Source organism: Salminus brasiliensis, chromosome 7 (genome assembly GCF_030463535.1).
Source record: "Salminus brasiliensis chromosome 7, fSalBra1.hap2, whole genome shotgun sequence".
Classification (NCBI taxonomy): Eukaryota; Metazoa; Chordata; class Actinopteri; order Characiformes; family Bryconidae; genus Salminus; species Salminus brasiliensis.
Window position 1 is genome coordinate 27,012,190 of NC_132884.1, and position 21,222 is coordinate 27,033,411.

The 21,222-nt window shown below is 39.9% G+C and overlaps 1 protein-coding gene across 3 annotated transcripts in view; it reads right to left on the reverse strand.

Annotated features, from left to right (window-relative positions):
• opa1 (OPA1 mitochondrial dynamin like GTPase) overlaps positions 1 to 20,463 on the reverse strand; it is a 37,783-nt gene extending 17,320 nt beyond the window's left edge. Inside the window, exons 1-29 of one of the 3 annotated variants that reach the window (XM_072684370.1) lie at positions 20,281 to 20,463; positions 18,403 to 18,721; positions 16,962 to 17,058; positions 16,355 to 16,462; positions 14,797 to 14,844; positions 13,214 to 13,302; positions 11,646 to 11,792; positions 10,198 to 10,251; positions 10,011 to 10,115; positions 9,803 to 9,889; positions 9,538 to 9,651; positions 9,190 to 9,270; positions 9,012 to 9,086; positions 8,852 to 8,923; positions 8,403 to 8,502; positions 8,191 to 8,321; positions 7,426 to 7,498; positions 7,259 to 7,331; positions 7,049 to 7,164; positions 5,507 to 5,571; positions 5,226 to 5,302; positions 3,960 to 4,125; positions 3,015 to 3,167; positions 2,722 to 2,830; positions 2,501 to 2,580; positions 2,245 to 2,385; positions 1,441 to 1,557; positions 1,134 to 1,227; positions 868 to 978 (exon numbers count right to left, since the gene is read on the reverse strand). In XM_072684370.1, coding sequence (XP_072540471.1) covers positions 868 to 978; positions 1,134 to 1,227; positions 1,441 to 1,557; positions 2,245 to 2,385; positions 2,501 to 2,580; positions 2,722 to 2,830; positions 3,015 to 3,167; positions 3,960 to 4,125; positions 5,226 to 5,302; positions 5,507 to 5,571; positions 7,049 to 7,164; positions 7,259 to 7,331; positions 7,426 to 7,498; positions 8,191 to 8,321; positions 8,403 to 8,502; positions 8,852 to 8,923; positions 9,012 to 9,086; positions 9,190 to 9,270; positions 9,538 to 9,651; positions 9,803 to 9,889; positions 10,011 to 10,115; positions 10,198 to 10,251; positions 11,646 to 11,792; positions 13,214 to 13,302; positions 14,797 to 14,844; positions 16,355 to 16,462; positions 16,962 to 17,058; positions 18,403 to 18,721; positions 20,281 to 20,309 — 3,031 coding nt within the window. In that variant the 5' untranslated portion in view covers positions 20,310 to 20,463. The remainder of the gene's footprint in view (positions 1 to 867; positions 979 to 1,133; positions 1,228 to 1,440; positions 1,558 to 2,244; positions 2,386 to 2,500; positions 2,581 to 2,721; positions 2,831 to 3,014; positions 3,168 to 3,959; positions 4,126 to 5,225; positions 5,303 to 5,506; positions 5,572 to 7,048; positions 7,165 to 7,258; positions 7,332 to 7,425; positions 7,499 to 8,190; positions 8,322 to 8,402; positions 8,503 to 8,851; positions 8,924 to 9,011; positions 9,087 to 9,189; positions 9,271 to 9,537; positions 9,652 to 9,802; positions 9,890 to 10,010; positions 10,116 to 10,197; positions 10,252 to 11,645; positions 11,793 to 13,213; positions 13,303 to 14,796; positions 14,845 to 16,354; positions 16,463 to 16,961; positions 17,059 to 18,402; positions 18,722 to 20,280) is intronic. The other 2 variants (XM_072684368.1, XM_072684369.1) reach the window with 2 other exon arrangements.
• Between the last annotated feature and the right edge of the window lie 759 nt (positions 20,464 to 21,222).

Sequence of the window (21,222 nt, forward strand, 5' to 3'; positions counted from 1 at the left end):
TCTCTTGTTATCAGAGCAATAACGGCACTCGGCTGGTCACAAGCGCGGTGTATGCGCATCCACAAGTCTGGGCATGTCAGCGTTGCCTCAGTAAATTGCTACTCTAATCAACAGGCTGTTTAACAGTAACCAAGGCTATGGACATGACAGGCGGCAGGCAGCATGCAGCCAAGATCGCTCTTGCTCTCTCACTCTCTGTCACTCTGAATGGCAATTAAGGACTCAAGCTCCAACAGAGAGAAGAAAATAAAAAGGAAAAGAATGAATTGGAAGGTGAGAAATCAAGACACTCTTTGCAATCAAAACCACCTAAATGATGGAAAGACATAACCTGCTACAGAAAGTGTTTCTTTGTTGCATAAGGGTGAAATACATTAGCCCAAAAATAAAGATTTAAGTGGGAACGATCCTTCAAAATATGCTAAAAGCTATTTAATTAAATAAACACAAGCATTATGAACATTTCCTTCAGGAAAGGAAATGTATATTGATGAACATTAAGAGAAGTTAAAGAGTGCAGCTTCACGTACTGTATAATCTTTTATACCACATGAAAGCTAAATCACAACCAAGAGTCGAATGTGACAAAACATAATTATCACCAGACCACTGCAAATGACTGAAATTAATTCCTAGTTGTTGTTGTTTTTTTGTTTTTTTTTTAAAAGAACATCACTGCCCTCTTGTGGCCAGACTGAAACACCTTCCAGTTAAGTGAGGTGTTAAACGAAGAGATGAAAGACCCTTTAGACTGGTCAGACTTACACTGTAGATCTAAAAGGACCTACTGCTTACAGGAAAATGAAAAATGTCATTGCTTTTGGGTATGGGACTGAGGAACTGTGCGAGATGCTGTAATGCACTTACTGAGGTCTTCAGCCAACTGAACTCTCCTGCCTGTGATCAGCTGCACTTTCTTCTCATTGTCCTCCCCAAAGTCCTCCAGCACCTCTTTTACATTCTTCTCCAAGCGCCGCACTGAAGAGTGAACAAAAGGAAAGCAAGGATCATTAAACATCTAGGCTATAAAAAAATATAATAATATAATAGAAAATAAAGTTGAAGACAAGCACTTTCAAACACTAAATACTCAATGTCTTATAGTCGAGACCCAGTTCCTCGGTATTACATACCCTCAGTATTGGTGAGCTGTTGTCGGAGAGTGTTGGCTGTGATGCCCAACATCCTCTGGATCCTCCAGAACAAAACCACATCATTGCACTCAAGCTAGAACAGATGTGCAAACCATTGTTTTAAACCTACAACGCAGTCCAGTGGCTTTTCTGTTTAATAATAATGAATCAACATTCTGTCTCATAATAATAAAGATTTTGTCTAGAGTTCAGCTTCTAATATGTTGCTATAAAACTGCATGTTTGTATGTAAAGATTTTTTTCCTAATCATTGATACACAGAACTATAAACAAGACTTGTTTCTACCTCTGAGTCTACAAAGTGTCTCTGGTAATAATAGAAGCCTCGTCTGCAGAGGTTACAGTGGAACAAGGCCTTTTGCAGAAAGTGACGTCGGTAGAGCTGGTGCCACGTGTCCTTGATCTATAGCAAGAGAGGAATACAAGATAATGAGGCAACGTTTGACTATCCAGGCTACAGATACACTCACAGAGCACTTTATTAGGAATACTGCTAATAATGAGCGGGGCATTACTTTGCTCAGGATCAGGTTAATTTTTTTATTTTAGAGGTCCATGGGTTCATGCCAAATTCTGATCTTCTGTTTGCCTAAGCAGAAATCCGGTTAATCAGACCATTCAGACCAATTGTCCAGTTCTGGTGGACCTTTACCCACTGCAGCCTCAGCTTTCTGTTCTTGGCTGACAGAAGTGAAACCTTATTTGGTATTCTGCTGTTCAAGCCCATCTGCAGGTTCAAAATGTTGTGCATTCTGAGATGCTTTTCCACCTGAAGACCTGTCGTTCATTCTGAGAGACCAATGTCCCAGCAGATCAGCTGTTACAGAAATACCCAAACCAGCCTGTCTGGAACCAAAACAATCAATGCCATGCTCATACGCACATTATTTTTTTCCACTATCTGAGGTTGATGTAAACATTATGTAAAGATGCAGGTCTGTGTATCTGCATGATCTTGTGCACTGCACTGCTGCCACACAATGCATGGGTGATTAAGTGTACAGGCCTTCCTAATAAAGCTCTTAGTGAGTATATACACTGTATATAACAGAAACCAGTTTAAGGTTTTCTGTGGCCGGATGCCACTGACCAGCACAGGGTCCACTTCAACCCCTCGAGCCTCCAGGTTCTTGCGTACAGTGGTGACCTCGTCATTGGCCAGATAAGCAGTGTGGTCCTCATGCAACTTAAGCAGTCGCTCCAGCTCATTTTTGGTTTCGTTGCGGATGTGCTGCAAGAAAGGCACATTCATGATATTAACTGTTATCTGTTTAATACCCTGCTGTAAAATACAGAAATAAAACTAGCTCTGCTGAGTTGCTGACAGAGGGAGGACTCTTTCTAACCTGCTCTGCCGTACGATTCGTCCAGCTCAACCATCTCTGCTTCCAGTCTGGCCCAACCATATCTGCTATTACTGACTCAGCTGAGAGAGAGAACATTGGGGAGGGAAATAAAGGTGACAAAACAAAAGTTAAGCACAACTCAGAGTAGAGCAGAGAAAAGACAATGGGGAAATGCTTCAAAGGTGTGTCTGAGTGAGCCAGCTGGAAAGTGTAGAACGCACTGTCTTGAAGGCGAGACTTCAGCGTCTCCTCCATGAACTGGATAGCAGCATCCCACTGAGGTTTGTCTGTGATGGAGCTATCCTCAAGAGCATTGTGCTGGATCACTCGCTGCACCAAAAAAGAAGCAACTTCTTTTAGTCAGTAGACTAAAGTTAGAAATTATGTAAAAGTTAGCAGAAACATAAAACAAGCATACCCAGCTTTGGTACTGCTTAAATGAAGGTAAGCAGTTCTAAACCAGCAGAGATAAGCAACAAATACGCAGTTGGGAATTTTAATAATATGTCTTTACCAAGCTGTCCATGGCCCTTTCATTCCACTTATGTCGCTTAATGCTCTCATCTTTGACGGCTTCTTTCAGCTTGTCGAATATGTCATCCTGATCTTTTCCCTTGTACTCTGCCATGAAACGGGCAAACTCTTCCTGCAATGTCTCCCAGGCAACCTGCATAGAAGGGAGGGGAAATTAAATGCATACAAAGTTATCTGGAAACTCCAGGTGTCACAAAAATATTGGGAATAAGAAAAGTTTCAGTGATTCCACTTTTGGATATTGTAATTCTATGCCTATGATCTTAAAGGTTAACCATTTATACCATTTCAGAAATTCTCAGAATTGTCTTAGAAAATGAAAATAAATGGTCAAACAGATTTTGCAGTTTAAACATTCAAAGCTTTGTTTCATTCATACATTTATGACACTGGGACAGACACTAAAGTCAAATACACTGGACTGATTATGCTCTTTGTAACGAAGCACACACGATGCCCATTATCTCCAGAAGTTTAAAAGTGTGCTCAGTCAGTTTAAAGACAGACAGGGCAGACAGGAAAGAGGAAACTGTGTGATTTGGGACAAGAGATGGTAACAACAACTGTGATAAGAAGAAGCTTGCATGGAAACACAGTGAATTCGCAATTGGTATTTACCAAGTATGATACTTTGTGATGGAAATAGAGACTACAAAGGCAGGGCTTGACATTAAAGCTTGGCCAAGTACTGGCGATTTCCATGATAACCATGCTTAAAAAGCATATGCTTATTTAGCGCAATAAAAAATGTATTACAATAAGACAATATCAAGACAATTTCATTATACTGCCATCTACATCTATTGCGTCTAATTATTTGAACTTTTTTTTTTTTTTTTACTCATTCCTAAAGAGTGTCTTGAAATGTACATTTCACTTACACCAACCCACACATGTACTTTCAGAAACCTCAGGGCTACATTACCTCCAGTGCTTTGTGTGGGAGCTGCTTGTCTGTCCACTGCTTGAGCTTAATATCTACTGTGGTGTTGAAGGTGCCGGAGTTCATGGTCTGTGCAGCAGGCAGGTAGATGTTCTCAATAACATGTGTAGACACTCTGTCCCACAGCTTCTTTTGCAAGATGGACTCCCTACATTATTGACAAGAAAGAGAAAACCCAAATGACACCTTATCTTCCAATAATCTCATTGGAAATGAAACCAATGAGAGGTTATTTCGTTTAAATGGTAGACTTAGATTAACAGCAAGGAAACAAGCTGATCTTTGTGTTGCCAAAGCGTTGCCAGATTTCTCAAATCTGTTTTGACTGTGAATATTTTGACAATGAGACAAAAAGAATATTCTGTGCCTGATGACCTGGCTCATTTATCATGAAGGACTGCTCATATTTCATCGCTTCCTGTTTGCTTTGTTCGACCACAGCATATCAATACACATATCTCCAATACCGCCAACTAGAGCGGCCCAGAGAAGCCACCCTCTGGCTATTCATCACAGCATTGATTCAAGAGGCTGATGGAGCTCACTGGGGCCCTCTGCAAACATCTGATCTATTCCATTCCGCCTGTTCCTTGGGGCTTTGGGTTCAAAACTCCACACACCGCTAGCAGCTACACATCCTGACTTTAGGTGGAGAGAGGCATGTATGGCTGGGTCATTGCTAAGGTAGCAATAGAAAATGGAAGCAAAGCAAAGCAAAACCATAATTGGTGCATGTTTATTTAATATCAAATGCCTAAAAGTAGAATTAGGTGCAGCATCACATCAGCTGCAGATTAGAGTGGATCAGGAGAGAGGATTTTAGAGGAGCCTGTCTGAGATTTAAATAAGACAATGTGTTTGGTTTGCTTTTCATTGTTAAAATGAATCTGGCCATGGTATCACCATCCAAAGAGCTCTAAGAGGCCTTCAGAACGGCTAAGAGCAGTTTAGAAGATAGATAGAGAAGTCTCCAACAATCTGGAGTCTAAAGTGTCATCAAGGTACATACAGGTAGCTTTTCTCAGAGTATATGTTAAAGTACAGCATCCACCATGAGAAAGAGACTGCACAAGTATGACAGGTGTGCAAAGAGGAAACCCCGGCAGACAAAACACACAACAAATTTTTTCACATGACTATACATTTAGCTTTAATGAGAATTAGGAAATTAAATGGACAAAGAGAAGGCTATTACAATCTTAAAGTTTACACTAAAAAAACTAATAAAGAAAAACACAAAGTACTTGCCAGTGTTTTGGTGTGACTTGACTCAAGCCGATTACCTCATCCAAGATCTCATTCTTGGCTTTTTCATAGAGCTCATTCTGTGGAACGGAACAGAAGGTCTCATTTTCTTTCTTTTAGTCTAAAGTCTGTTTGGTGTTACACCAAACAACATACAGTATACTACCACAGCAGTTTTATGTGAGGAGGGAAATGGTAAAACTGTGTGTTTAATCTTCCTGTGGAGCACCCGTCATTACAGCATAGCATAAAGTAGCGCACATGTATAAATGTCTTTGTCTTACCCTGTCTAGCTCTCTTAACCTCGGGTAGTTATTCTTCCACTCTGTCTCCAAGTTGAACCGAGATGCTGTTTTGGAAATGGAAGCAAAGTTCAATTATGTTCCTTAAATCTGATGAAGTCTTAAAAAAAGATCAAAGTGGTGTACATTTTTGCTGCGGCGCACCAATTTCAGTAAATGCTCTTCTAAAATATAGGGTATTTCAAATTTAAAAAGAAGTTCATCACCCCTGTGCACTGCAGTAATAGCCTCTACTCTTTGGGGAAGTTCTTCTGCTAAATTGTATCACATTGCTGAGAGAATTTAATTGCATTCAGCCACAAGAACGTTACTCAGGTCAGGTGCAGAAGTCGATTGAATAGTTCTAGATCATAAATGCCACTACATCCCAAAAGTATTAGATTAGGTGCTGTCACTCAAATAATGCTGTTTCACTGCTCTCCATCACTCTAGCCAATGTTTGAAATTTGGCATAGTCATGGTGACCTTAGGTTCATGTGAAGCCACCCCAAAGCACACCATTCTGTTGACAATGTTTTTCTATGGATTATGTAAGAGGTGTGCGTCTGTGTGCATTTGAACATCCGTGCCAGTGGTTGGTGCACCTTAACCTTGCCAATCTGCCAATAAGAAGAACTGTCCACAAACTTTTGGACATACACTGTACCAAAGGCAAACACCACTGGGTTATCTTTAACATTAACAATTCACCAAATTCAATATGACTCAGCTATTTTGCTCGTATTGAGAAATCATAGTGTAAATGTAATATCCTGAAGTTATAATACAGCAAAAATAATCAGATTAAAACCATTCAGATGTATGACCTTCATAACCAGAGTAAAACAGACCAGGCATCCAAATTCATCACAGTAAGTACAAACTACATCCAAAACTTTCTCCCTAAGCACACCTTCTATACTACTCTCTCCCTAAGGGGTTCAAGATCTAGCACCATGGCCATGATCAATGCACCTGCAGCTGGGCGTGCTCTGTATCAACGTCCCCGCAGCCCCTGGGGGACCCCCGTCCCCAGAACACACGGGCCAGCTGTCTCGCCCACACAATGGAAAAGACGCTAATTGCTCTGGTTATCGGGCTGGCCCCCAGCACAGCGGCTGCAATCGATTGCCCACACAAAGGGTCGAGGAGCATCTCGCGTCAGGCAATAAATCTAGCGGCACTCCGTTAACGGGAGTGGCCGGTTAATTGGTGGATCCAAGCTATGTGCTGGATGTGGTCTAGATGTTCTAGGGGGAATGGAGGTGAGGTGAACTGTGAGTGGAATCATAGCTAACGTGGCTGAGAAGCTCTGATGTTGAGGTGGGTTTATCAGGCATAGTGGCTGTCTTGGTTTCTATTAAGATTTCACAGCTAGAACCCTAGAGGGTGGACGGCTGTGCCGTCTCAAAACACACCCCAGTAAATGGGAATCTTGTGAAGCCTCCAAAGTAAGTGCTAAAATGCAGTGATGATCCAGCTGTTTCTCCTGAGGTTCAATAATGCAGGATAAGTATAGTTCTCTTAGGGAAGAATTCCCTGTACCTTTGAATGCATCGGCTTGCTGCTCTACGGATTCTCGAACCATTTTCCAGAAACAGTCAGACACTGCCAGACTCAGGTTCTTCGTAGTTACCTGATGGGCCTTCAGCATGCCTTCTCTGCACAAGGTCAAGCACACATTATTCAGAGATAAACTCGCAGTGACAAACAGTAATAATGTAAGTAAATGATATAATTAAAGTTAAGTCCTACCTCAGCAATCTAGAGCTCTGAAAGAAATCCTCTTCATAATCCTTAATGGAGTCTATGCTTTCACTACTGCTGCCTAGAGGAAGACAGAAGAAAAGCCAACAGGTACCATTAAAAACAAGACAGAAGTCTAAAAATTACAGATTTTTTCAAAAGTTACAACTGTCTACCTTTGCCAGTCACTACAGCAAAGTAGCCCAGAGCCTTCATGGGGAACAGCTTGCCCTCAATTATTTGCTGGATCTACAAAAGTTAAACAAGACCAGGATTAAGAGCATATGAATTAAATACTTTACTGTACTGTTTTTTGGGTTACACACACTAACAAACTCTCCTCTATACAAAAATTGGAGCATGAGCATGTAAAGAATGTTTTGAACACTGTGTCCAAATGTTTGTGGACATCTTTTCTAATCAATGCATTCAACTACTTTACAGGTGTGCAAGTACGCACACACAGCTTGTCTAGTCCCTAAAGAGAAGTACTGCCAATAGAATATGATTTCTGGAGCAGATAAACATAAACCTATTGGCACCATGTCTAAAGCCGGGCGTGGGCTAGAGGGGTATAAAGCCCGACAGGACTGAGCTGTGGAGTAGTGAAACTGTGTTATCTGGAATGAAGATGTTCCATCAAATATTTTTGTCTAAATAGTTATAGATAGAATCTAAGCACATTAATAATTCAGAAATATTCAAGCGAGCATCACACTAAACACTACCAGTGAAGATCCTTTTCACACTTTGATGTTTTAAGGAAAGTTGTTGCTGCCAAGTTTATTATGTGTGTCTGAGCAGGGAAATCACTGACACTGGCTTTATAGACCTCTATAGACCTCTGAAGTAAAGTAATAAAACAGCCCCACCTAGTGGATCCATAAGGGACTTACATGCCTAATAAATGCTAAAATTAAATAAAAAAAAGCGTCACTTACTCTGCTTGGACTAGCTAGGTTTTTCTCTGCTAGGTCCACTTTGGTCAGAACAAAAATGGTCCTTTTTCCCTGAGGGTCCATTTGACTGACCAGATCAGTGACTATACTGCGCTCTGCATCCACTGAGCCATCTGAAAGAGACAGAACAGTTCCATAAAGATTGCATATATTGTTCTATACGTCATCAAGGACATCAGGTTTTAAGAACTCACCTTGAATACAGAGGATGATGGCGTTTGGATTTTGCATGTATGCTTTACTGATGCTGAAGATGGTCTCTTTAGTGTCTGAAGCCATACCAGCTGTGACAGTCTAGAACATCATGTGTTACTATTATTAGACATTGTTCTATAAATCTAATTGTGGGATTGCTTTCTAATTAGGTTAATGCTGACACAATATGCATGCACAAAGTAGGTCTTATAAATAATTTGTGCATATATATATATATATATATATATATACACACACACACACACACACACACTTCACCATAATATTCCCCTAAAACATTATAGTTTAGTAAGATGACAAATTTTCTGTTATAATCAGTGGGAGTTAAAATACAATGTGACTGTTCTGTATCAGTGTGCCTGTGTGTATAAATATCTGTATTTTCACTGTCTCACTAAAACCTTGTAACTTAACTTGTAACACTTACACTGATTACTCCCGGCAAGTCCACCAGAACCATTCTCTGAATGCCTGGGCCTTTTACACTTAAAGAGATGGTCTAACAAAAAAGATGGAAAAACTAATTCAGGTTTAGTTCAAAAATATAAAAACAACATACATATGCGAAGACCAGGTTCTAGGCTTACCTCTGGGCTCACTGTCTGGCCTTCTTTCACACTCTTCCTCATCCTCAGCTCAATCTCACGCCTTAGTGCTGCAAGCTAAACAAGAAAAACATTACCCTGGCTGCCAAGGTCATTAGGAGTGACTTACTCATTTTGAGAATGAAAACTTTCAGCATTGCATTTGCTACAAGTGACTTACATCATCCTCTTTTCCCAGGTCAAACTCACGGGTGCTGTCTTTGAACATGGCTACATGATGAGGGCCTTCACTTAGTGTCACCTAAAGCAAAGCACAGACAGACACATATGTTAAACACAACCTTAATCATTCATTAACAACATTGTCCAATTCTCCAAGTAAGAGTTCCCAAATCTTGAGTACTTCTGCCCACTAGCATTAAGCCTTCTTAACAAAACACACACCAATGCTAACAGACAGCTTCTCTGATGCCTTCTTCAGTCATGCATCAGAATCAGTGGACGTTGGGCCTGATAACCGATGAAAACAGACTGCAATAATCTCTGAGTTTGGATTCACTTTACTCACCTTGACTGGAGACCGAGTCATCATCTCACCCGAGCCTCTGGGAAAGATCCTTGCTTGGGCAATCATCTCCAAAACACTGGTCTTTCCTGCACTCTGGTCTCCTACTACCACCACCTACAAAACAGGGTTAAGGACAGGCTTAAAAAAACACTTCCCGTATCTATTACTGCAACACTATCAATCCTCTGGGTCTTCTTTACGCTGAAGGATTGATATTCAAGTGAAGAAAAAGGAAACACAACAGGGCACCATGATGAGAACTGACCCTTGGGAGGTGATCCTGGGTGTTGTAGTTGGAGTCATAATCTGAAAGAATGTCCAGGACCTCAGAGTACAGGTCAATCAAAGACTTCTGCACAAGAATCAATAAAAAAAAAAAAATAATAATAAAAAAAGCAAGTCAGTCACTTCATCGCCCTTTACAAAACAGTGTATATGACTGTTCAGTGAGTTGCAGGAGGGTAAAATCTGACCTTGATTTTCCTCTGGTGAATTCCTTTGTCATCCTTCTGCAGCACCACTTTCCTCAGCTCTTTATTCTCCTTCTCCAGACGCTCCAGCATCCGCTGGTATTTCAGCTAAGAAAATATACGATTTGGAAACTGTTAAACTTCCAAAAAAGACAAAAGTAAAAAAGAAGACTAAACCAAATAAACACACCTGCGTACGAAGAAGCTCCTCCTGAAGTTGGTCAACTTTTTCCTTATCTGATGACTACAGACACACAGAAACGGCGTTACAGAACATGTGATACTCATTTTATTTTTGAACGGGCAAGCTGCTGTACCTCCCCTTCCACCCCTGGAGAAATCACTCTATTGCAAAAACAATCCTCATGCATTAAATACCATTAGGCACTGGAGCAAAATCAAGTTAATGCAAAGGCAAGAAACATTGATTCCGTTAAGTCTTTCAGTCTTGGTCTGCATTAATCACTGGACTGAATCATATTACAAGAGACAAAGAATAGAAGTCCTGCAAAAGACGGTAGAATTATCAATAACAAACCAACAGAGAGGAATCATTGTCAGTTCCACACCTGCAATGGATTTCTAAAGCAGGACAGTACACCACAGACAGAAGAAGCACCACATGATTGGGGTTGAGGGGGGGAGACTGACATAAAACAAACACAACACACATATATACATATATATATGATATGGATGGCAGGTGTTGTTTTGTCTCTTGAATATATATGTTATAATACTAAGTATCCTCTTAGGCTGACTAAACTTGCAGGCAGATGGCTAAAGCGCTAACAGCCAGGTGCACTGCAACCCATGCAGCAGGGAGACACACTACTCCATGCAGTGAAAGTTAATGCAGTGTTAGTACAATTTTAGGTCCCGTCCAAAAAAAGAATCAGACTGGATGAGAGGTGGTAAGGGGCTGGTGGTGGTGTTCTCAAGTTGGTCACCTGAGGCCTTTCTAAGCTTTAATGATGCTAGTATGACAAGAGCAGCAGTGGACACAGTCCTATTGGGTACCAGTTACTTGTAAACAAGGAAGCTTCAGGCAGAGAAGGGCAAAAGGTATTGATCTGGCTTTGGTCTTAACGAAGCTACCATTCAGTGCTTTGGAGAGAGAGATGGAGGTAGATTAAAAAAATTCTTAGAATTAAAATAATATGAACACAGTCAAATGTGTGTTGCACTGAGCCTAAGATGAAGCAAATATTGGGGACACACAGTGTCAATCTGATCTACATATTTAATAATCATTCAATTCATTGATCAAAGACCGCTGATAGAAGTGACTGCAGGGGAAGTGGGTGTCTCCGTCTAAAGTCCTACGAGAAGGCGCTACATATCCAATCCACTGTAATAATACTGTACATTCTGCGGTTCTCACACCAGTCTTAAATCCTCTGCTATTCTGTTTTGGCATTCAAATTAGGATCAGTCAAACCAAATTAAAACATAGGTCTACACTTATAATAGTGTTATTAATAGTGAAAACGCTAAAACAATTCTCACAGACTTTGCTAAGAGCTCTGAAAATTCCTCTGTCATGCAGTCAAACTTATGAACTACAAAGAACAGCCTGAGTTGCTTGAGGACTGGCTTGAGAAGTGCAGCTGAGGTGATGGGGAGGGGGGCCGTCACCTTGCGCGAGGGGCTGGGGTTCGGGGCCTGGGTGGGACGGGTTTGGGACGGTGGGGGAGGCGCGTTAGCGCCCGCCGCCCGCCGAACCTCCTCTTCATGTTGCTGGATCTGCTGCTGAATGAGAATGAGTTCGGCAAGCAGCCCCTGCTGAGGGACGGCACAGTGAGAGAGAGGGGGAAGACAGCGGTAAATCAACCTGTTGATCACGGACAGGACATTCTAGCAGGAGTCCACAGTAAGTACGAACAGCTGCGAGCAGCGAGACACAGAATAATTAGATACTGCCATGGTACACAGCATAGTCCATCTCAGTAGCTGTGGATCTACTTGAATCTAACAGAGCCTCAGCTTACAAAGAGCAGGAGGAGTAACTGGTCCAACAATCAGCATACATCTTGAAGGGTTTCAATCCTTACGTGAACTAGAACAGGTCTGAAGTCCATACATTCAGACCACAAGCCAAGAGCAACTTAGAGCTTAAAGTTATCAGAAGTGAAGCAGCTGTTTCTCTTTTACTCACATTGCAATAAGTGAGGCTTTCACAAGCATTCAGGTGATGGGTAGCTCAAGAGATTTAAAAGAAGCTACAGTTTTTGAGGGAGAGCAAGACCAGATAGAGTGAGTGATTTATGCAGGGAGAAACACAAAGCTTGCTGAAGCTGAGGAATGTAGCGCTCTTTTTATAATTATATTCATTGCAAATCTGATTTAAGATGATAAAAACAATTGCTATTTTATATATATATATATATATATATATATATATATATATATATATATATATATATATATATATATATATTTTTTTTTTTTTTTTTTTTTTTTTTTTTTTTTTTTTTTTACAATAGTGTGTAACTGTCATTACATGTACTGTACAAAAAAACAGAGCATGACAACATTAAGAAATGTCCCATCTGACTCAGAAAGCATCATCTTACCCTGTGATGTGCAGTGAATGTAAAGCAAAAGGGCAAAAGGACAACACTCAACAGAAGGAGATGGCACGACAATGAGTACATTTAACACTTATGGAGGCTTATGAGGACAAACATATGCACAGTGAATGAGAAGAAATACAATGAGAAATGCATCCAGAGCTCCTGATGCATCACATTTCATTTCAGAGGGTTTGATTTAAGCATTACCAAGTTGCTAAGCATGAAACACAAGAATTAAATATTAGGTCATTAAAACTCTACAGGTAAAAAAAAGCAATGCAGCTTTTGCATTAGTGCTACACTATCAGTCTTGTAACAAAAATAATCAAGTGCATGACAAAGATGGCCAAATGTATGTTCAGACAGTCCGAGCAAAAGAGCTACAAGCTGGTTAAAATCACAATGGAGAGATAAGCTTGATCCAATGGCTGTGTGGAATCTATTACATGAATCGAACCACCATTCATTCGCCATGCTGTACGATTAAGGCTGCAAAGTCCATCTAAGCTAAGAGCCAAGTAAAGCTAACTATAAGCAAATCAGAAAATCGTAGCATGAGACTTGGACCTTCCATTCGCAGCCATAATCGTGCCAGCCAGCAGGAAAAACAAGAAAGCAGAAGGGACTTGCCTTCTTAAACTGCTTGTCACCACTCTCTGGGCCAGCTGCTGTTGTTGGTTGGATCTCAGGTGCTTTCAGGGTTGGATCACCTGAAGTTTCTAAGAGAGAGGAAAGAAACAAAACAAAAAAAGACAAACTGGCAATTGTCTTATTTAACAAAGACTAGGATCTCAAGAATCAAACAGGACATCAGGCTAAACTACAGAATTCTTTTACATGCAATCTGAAGGAATGCTAAACTTTCCCAGGAACCATATCCAAAATAGACTCAAACGTTTGAAAAGTCCACAGCCAGGCTAGTATCCCACAGTGCATTAGTTTTAGAGCATACACACGTCTCTAATAACCTTAATAAAGCATCTTTCAACTTATAATACCACAATTAAGCATAAGAGAATAACACACTATATGGACAAAAGAATTCGGACACTTGCTCATTGTTTCTTCTGATAAAAAGGCTTCTACTAAATTGTGACGCACTGCTGTGAGGATTTGATTGCATTTAATAACAAGAGGGGTACTGAGGCCAAGATGTTGGATGGTCACCACCCCACCTCATTCCCAACTCATCCCCAAATTACTGGATGGAGCATCATCATTCCAGAGTACACAGTTCCACTGCTCCACAGCTCAATGCTGGGGGGCTTTATATCCCTCTAGCCCACACCTAGAATTAGGCATGGTGCCTATAGGTTCATGCTTATCTTCTCCAGAGTGTCCTATTCTATTGGCACTCCTTCTCTACAGGGACTAGACAAGCTGTGTGCGTGTGAATTTGCATATCTGTGTCAGCAAGTGTCCAAAAACATTTGAACATATAGTGTCTATAAAACATTAGCAGCCCTATTGTAAGCAGCTCAATCAGCAGCTTAACATACAGAATTGACCTTGCGCACAATAATCAGAGCTGTGCACTTGATTTGGTTGGAAAATATAGCAGGTAAACATGGTCGGTGCACTTTTCAGATCATTTGAGCAGTTAGTCTTTTAAGAAAAGATCAGAATTGTGAGAGACAGAAAGATTAAGGAAATCAGAGACGTCGCAAAATACACAGACCCCTTTAAGAAGAAGAGGAAGTTACACAGTCATGTGAAGTAGAAAGCAAGACCGTTAAAATGCCGTCAATGATATTTAGAGGTCAGTGAACAAAGTGTCTGTAGTTCTAGAAAGCAGATTATAGAATGTCTGACTGTTCACATGGGTCGGAAGTGAATATCTTAGACCATAAAACACATCCAATTCACTGTGCTTAAAGGCACTGAAAGGCTGATATTCAACTTGTGGTCTGCACATTCTATATCTCAGCTGTAAACAAATAAACAAACAGTAAGTGCAAACGTTCTCATGAAAACTGCACTATTTGATTTGAAATATTTACATGGCTTTTAGGCAAATTTCTCAGTTGAGCTAATTTTGAGCTTTCTCTTCCAAAACATCAGAACATTGAAGAGGTGTTTTGATCAGTCCTTTGACCGGTCCTTAGTAAAACACACCCCATCAAGTTAAGTCCATTTACATCAAGGGGGTGACAGAGAGTGGGGAGAGTTTTCAAACAGCGCAGGGGGAACGGCACTGTGTGTTGTTTACACACCTAACAACAGACGCAGACCAGAAGCTCCAATGACTTCACTACCCACACCTGTGAAAACGTGGAAGGAGGGAGGGAAGGAAGGGGGACAACAAGAAGAAAAAAAAATGAAATGGGAGGGGGAAAAAATAAATAAATAAAAATCAAAAAGGTGGCAGCAAAAGAGTTGAATTCTTATTTTGGAGCCCCGGCAGACAAGAAATCTTGTATAATGTAAATGTAGAAAACACCAAAGCAAATCAACGTGCTGTTTTAACTGTTTAAAATCTTAATCTACATAGCTTTTTCACACATCACTTGACACTGTGTGTTTTGGATATGCTAGAATGTGACAACCCAATAAATACTACAAGCTAACCTTTTTTGTTCATTTTAAAATATAATTTTATATTTAATATATACATATACATACATACACACACACACAGCAGGTGAAAGAAGTATTGAACATGTCACCAATGTTTAAATACATTTCTATTTGACATGATGTCAGTAGCAACACATTTTTAAGTTCTTCTGCAACCAATGCCATCAGTATGGTTTGCAACAATAAGGTTGTCAAGGTCTTGAGAGAGCTAACTGATTTTACCCATCATGAAATGTTTCTTCTGTGGCACCTTGGTAATGAGATACCTTTTTGTAGGCTATCAGCTGAAGCAGCTGGTAATCAGCTGTGGAAGGATTGCTTTCTAATAGCTGATAGATTTCAGCTGGTGTCATGACTTTCCATGTTTTTTTGCACCTCTCTTTCTTCACTCGTTCAATACTTTTTCCCTGCGTCATTTCTCATTATTACACATTACAACTTTATTCATGGACATCTATGGTTTGATTTCATTTGCATGTGTGGATTGGATGGGTTGTTACCAAAATCTGGTGATTGAATGTCAATAAAATCAAACCAATATATTTACTTAGAACAGTGGTGACATGTTCAATAATTATTTCACCCGCTGTATGTAATATACAAATGTTTGCATTTTCTTATGGGGTTCTAGAAGTTTTGTTGAATGAGTAACAGGAACAGGCTTCCTCTTCTGAGCTAACACTACTTTCCAATACAGTGTTGAATGCTAATGAGGCCATTTTCTAGGACAATGTGTCAACGTTAGCTTTAACATTATCACTGGCATTTTGAGAGAATCAGTCATTTAGAAAGGTTTTCATTGGATTCTCTACTTTACAACATCAGGCATAACATGCCACATATGTGAGTAACTAGCCTTTGACTAGCCAGTGTGATAATTCTAATATAGGTCTGTTTCATTTCAATGTTCATTAATTATATATTACTGTGTTATACAGTTGTGGACAACAAGACATGAATCAGACTTTTATTCCAATAATTGCATAGTTATAGCTTATAAAAGTAGCAAACAGCTCTGCTTCAGTTTGTGCTGTCAGATATTTACAATGTGTCACACAGCTTAGCTACACCACAGCAGTGTGACTGCTTCGCAATAGAAAGATGGTATTCATTAGACCAAAGCTATTGCAATAGATTGGGGCTTAAATGTGTCAGTATCATCTGAGATATCATGGAATGTACAATGATGCTCACCACTGGAGAGAAGACTTTTGAGGAAGGTGAAGTTCTCTCCAATCTTCTCCATGTCTGGCAGCAGCTTCGCAATTTCTTCCACATCAGGCAAAGCACTGGCTAGCTTGTCTTGATTAAGATGAGAGATATTGTTAATGTTATTATTACCAAAATCACTGAACTGTAGAACAATGCATTTGTTCCAACAAGTGCACATTATACATACATGCATACATAAGTTACACACACTTATAAAATTACACTCTATAAATTTAATATGAAATAATACTTTATATTTATTTTAATGCTAGTGTTTTAACAATTACTAATAAATGGCTTTAGATATATAATTAGATATCTATGACTACTGGTCAGTGATAAAACAATTATATGATGGTAGAGTACAGTCATGTAACAACCTTTATCTTCAAAATTGCAACTTTAAATAAGAAGAAAATAAGCTTTTTGACATCCAATGGAAAAAAAAAGTAATTTTGGAGCAATACTAAAGGTGACATAATGTACATGACAATTGTCAGATTTAAACTACTTAAATGTAAAAATAGTCGAAGGGAGATACAAGGTTTTTGTCTGCCATCAGAGAGATATCTGTGTTACTTTTACCCACCTAAGTCAATATTTTCAGACAACTCCCAAACAAAGTCGGGCACTATCCACGTGTACTCGCTCAGATCAGGCATCATGTCCTTCCACTCATCATATGTCTGAAGGGCAACAGTTTATAACAGTTCATTAATGAAAACAGGGAAAAGGTCATGACAAGTGCTCTATAATACATGACCTGAATATTGCTAAACTTGACTAAATACTCTAAGCTATACTGTTACAGTTTAATTAAGAAATATCAGCTAATTACACAATGTGTAATCATCTGATAATATTCAGGCATGATAAGTAGTGTTTTCCACAAAAGGCAGTTCTTAATCTAAGTTCAACTCCCTCGCTGTTATGTTTACTTTGCAAACAAATGTAGGCAAGGTAACAGATAGGTCAAACCACATTGCTTGTAATAAAAACAAAATGTATCCTGTGTATTACATTCGGAAGTCACGCCACTGTATAGTTAGGTGTTAGTGATCCCTCCCAACTAAAAATGAAAAAAGGCCTTTATTTACATAGAACAGGAGGTGAAAAGGCCTAAAACAGAAAAACAATCTAATGTAATCTAATGTTCTTAAATGATAACTACAGTATTTATATTAATAACTATGCTTTTAATGTAATTTAAAACAGACAATAGTAATAACACATAGGGCCCTACTTTAGCAATCTTTAGATGAACCATCCACGGCGCACCACAGAGCTTGATTTGTGGGGCATGTCAGTGTGTCTTTGCTATCATAACAACAGGGAAAGTATGCATGTACTAAGTCTCTTAAATATTCTTGGGTGTGTTTTGGGTGTAATGTGCAATAAACCAATCAGCATGTTGCTTGCCATTGCCTTTAAAAGCCAGGTGTGGTCTGACTTTGGCAGATTGCTATTTCAATGGTGCATTGCGCACGGTCTCGGAAGGCTTGCTGAAGCGGTAGAGCGCCTCGCCTCTTAAATAATTTTATTTTGTTTATTGTTTTTATCCTGTTTATTGTTGATGTAAAACTCTGCATAGCTGCCAACTGGCACACGCTATGGGTTTGTGCACTGCTGCGTGTCCATGTGTGCGTAACAAGTGGGGTGTACTCGCGTTGGGCACACGCCTGTGTTGACAATTCACTGCTAAGATAGCAATGAATGTCTGACTGTTGACATCTAGGTTGTTTTCAGTCGGTGGCCCACCTTTGTTTTGCTTTGCTAAGAAATTTACCTGAACACACCTCATTTCGAGACCACCACGCCCATCAGTGTATATATTCGCAAGCACCGCTGCTATTTAAAAAGACGCAGACGGAAGGTGTGAAAATAGACTGTTGGCGGGGTGTAATATGGAAATGAGCAGTACGATGTGTCTTGTGCAGGTTGTAAGATAGAGCCCATAATAGTGAACAGATGGCTATTTAACCAATTGGACTTCTACCTTGAAGTAAACAACATGAAGGTAGTAAGCCTACCTTTTTAGCAGTGTAGCCTCCTCCAACAGCAGAGCCCAGCAGGATGTAGCGCAGCTTCAGCAGCCTAGCGGCCAGTCGGGCTACCCAAAAAGAGCGCTGCTGCTGGTAGCCGTGGCCTCCCGATCGAGACTTGGGGGGGCGCATGGGGAGCCTTGAGAGGGACGTGAAATGCCGTGCAGATGAACAGTGAGGAGGCCTCTGAGGGTTGTTGTTGGACGAGTAGCGGTGGTGGATGGCACGAGAAAGAGGGTGCAGTTTCTGCAGAGGCAGGCGGAACCTCACCCCCATCCTGGAAGGGAGGAGATTCTTGCAAGCCATGCTGAGGAGAAAAGGAAACGTGGGATTAAGATGAGACACTGGACTGCTACAGTTGGGAGGTGGGGTGATATGACAAATGTATTATCACAGCTCTCAAAGACATTAATAAATAGTAAAATATTTTTAATTGTTTCTGGGGTTTGTAAAGTTTCATTACATTCTCTGTAATGAAACATGCATTTACTCAGTGTTCATCCATTAACTGAGGATACTGACCATGCTCACATACACACAATAACAAGAGAATTATATAGATATGATGTCTAAATTCCTTTGAAATTGCTTCAATTTGACTGTTGAATTAAAGCAATAATAGATTATACAGTTATTATACATCAGATGAGCAAGACAGTTACATTCACTGTACTGCACATCTAATTCTGAACTAATAGAGAGCTTTTGATCCATAGAGATCCATAGAGAGATTTGCTGATCCAGCTAGATCTTTTTTTCTGATTTTTCTAACGTGTGTATGGGCATCAGCATCAGCACTGACAGAAATCACTGGATCACTGCAACTGATCACTGCAGGGTGTGTTTAGGACTTGCTGGCTGGCTGAACAGTGAGAATACAGCCTTCCACTGAGAGCTCAGGCCTTTGGCACTTATTCCACAGCCTCAAATACTCAAATGCTCAAAATACTCACCTGGATACATAAAAATTAATTCACTTTTAATGTTTTAATCATTGCAAAGCAAACAAGCCGTGATTACAGTAATCATTAAACACAGAAAATGATCTAAATAATGACTTTCAATGGGAACTTCTAACGTCTCAACAGACAGCTAGCTAGCTAATGGTCAGTGAATTTCGCAGAGGTCCGTCTCCGCCTTTACCTCACCGCAAGTTACACCCAGCTAGGCAAATGACCATGCTTGGCCAGCCTTGACCAGCCCCTACAGTATTCCTCCAATATGATATTCAGAAAACAAGGACACAGCACTGTAATCTGCTGCCTGGACATTTAGCTAACGTTAGCTAGATAGCTACATCAGCTAGTTACATACATCCAGGCGTAGACGCGTTATTTACTCCCGTATCACTTGTAGCTACATGAACCTGGTAGCTAGCTAGCAAAGTTACCCACGAAATCAAGTGTTAGCTAGCCTTCATATAACCTGCTGCGACCTGCAGGTTAGACAGAGGGCAACACAAAAGGTGTCGCTTTTTCTGATGAGTTAGCTAGATAGTTAGTTAGCTAATAGCTGAGTGAGTGAGTGAGTGAGTGAGTGAGCCGCTGTGAAGAGCTGTCACGGACAACTGAACGACTAGCCGATCTGCTAACCGGCTAGCTGTCATGTTAGAGCGGGTAGCTAACCAGACACAGCAAAACCTGAAAACACACCGTTACAGAGTTAGCTAGATTCTCAAGACCACGAGTACTTTCAGACATGCTTCATACAGCCAAAATTAGAGCTGCGCTGCGCTGCGCTGGTTCTGACTGACTGCAACCAATGTGGTTAACGCTGATGGCTCCAGTCTAGCGCGGAGCGGAGCGGTGCGGAGCAGCTGAGCCGAGTTAAAGCAGCGAGGCTTAGGAGACAGGGGTCGTGTCTTACCAGGCAACAGCATTTCCAGCTCGTAACATCGTGGTATGAAGAATTAAGAGTATAGACTGAGATTTAGGGGATTTCTTTCAAAACAAACTGTAATTCATCTTTCCAGATGGGGGGCATTAGATAGCCTGCTCGCTAACAAGGGCATTGCAAGCGCTGTAATGCCCAGTGTCAAACGAGTAAGGGAGCAAAAAGTATTTCCTGGTCACAAATGCGATGGGCAAAATAAAAGTCCTTTAAAAGGAGTTTTTTAAAAAACTAGAAGAAGAATATTTAGAGAATTCCAACGTTTCCTCGATTTAATAAATCTTTCCTTCGATTTACAAAAATATGTCCACGATTTAATTAAATTGTTCTTTAGTTTAACAAAAGCATCCTCTCAGAGGCAGCATTGTATTAAGTTAAGGGAAGTGATTGTTAAATTGAGGGAACTGTTTATGTTTCTAAATATTAATTTTCTACCCTGATTCATTGTCATTCTATTATTCACATAGCATTATGAATGTTGTGAAATATTCATTGTGAAATATCATTTTCACGCAAAATGCTAGATGTCCTGTTTACAAATGCACCTAAGCATCTAAATACCATTCAAAGGTTTTACTTACATATTTACAACTTATGTATTTGTGGAATAAAACAAATATATTAAATGCTTAATGATGCATTTTTTTCTTTTTTGCACAATAAAATGGGATATATTTAAAATCATCATCATTATAGTGATTATATTTGAACATTTGATAATAAACCTGTGGCATCTAACTTGGTTAATTATGAAAATTAAATTATAACATCTAACATACTGTGTTTTGAAGAATCCACAGAACCAGGCCTTATTTTAAACATAAATTCTTCAGTTTTTTGCAGAAAAAAAAGGAAAGTACTTTTTTTCCGTATTCAGTAATGGGTTAATTGGCTCTAAAGATATGAACATCATTCTTA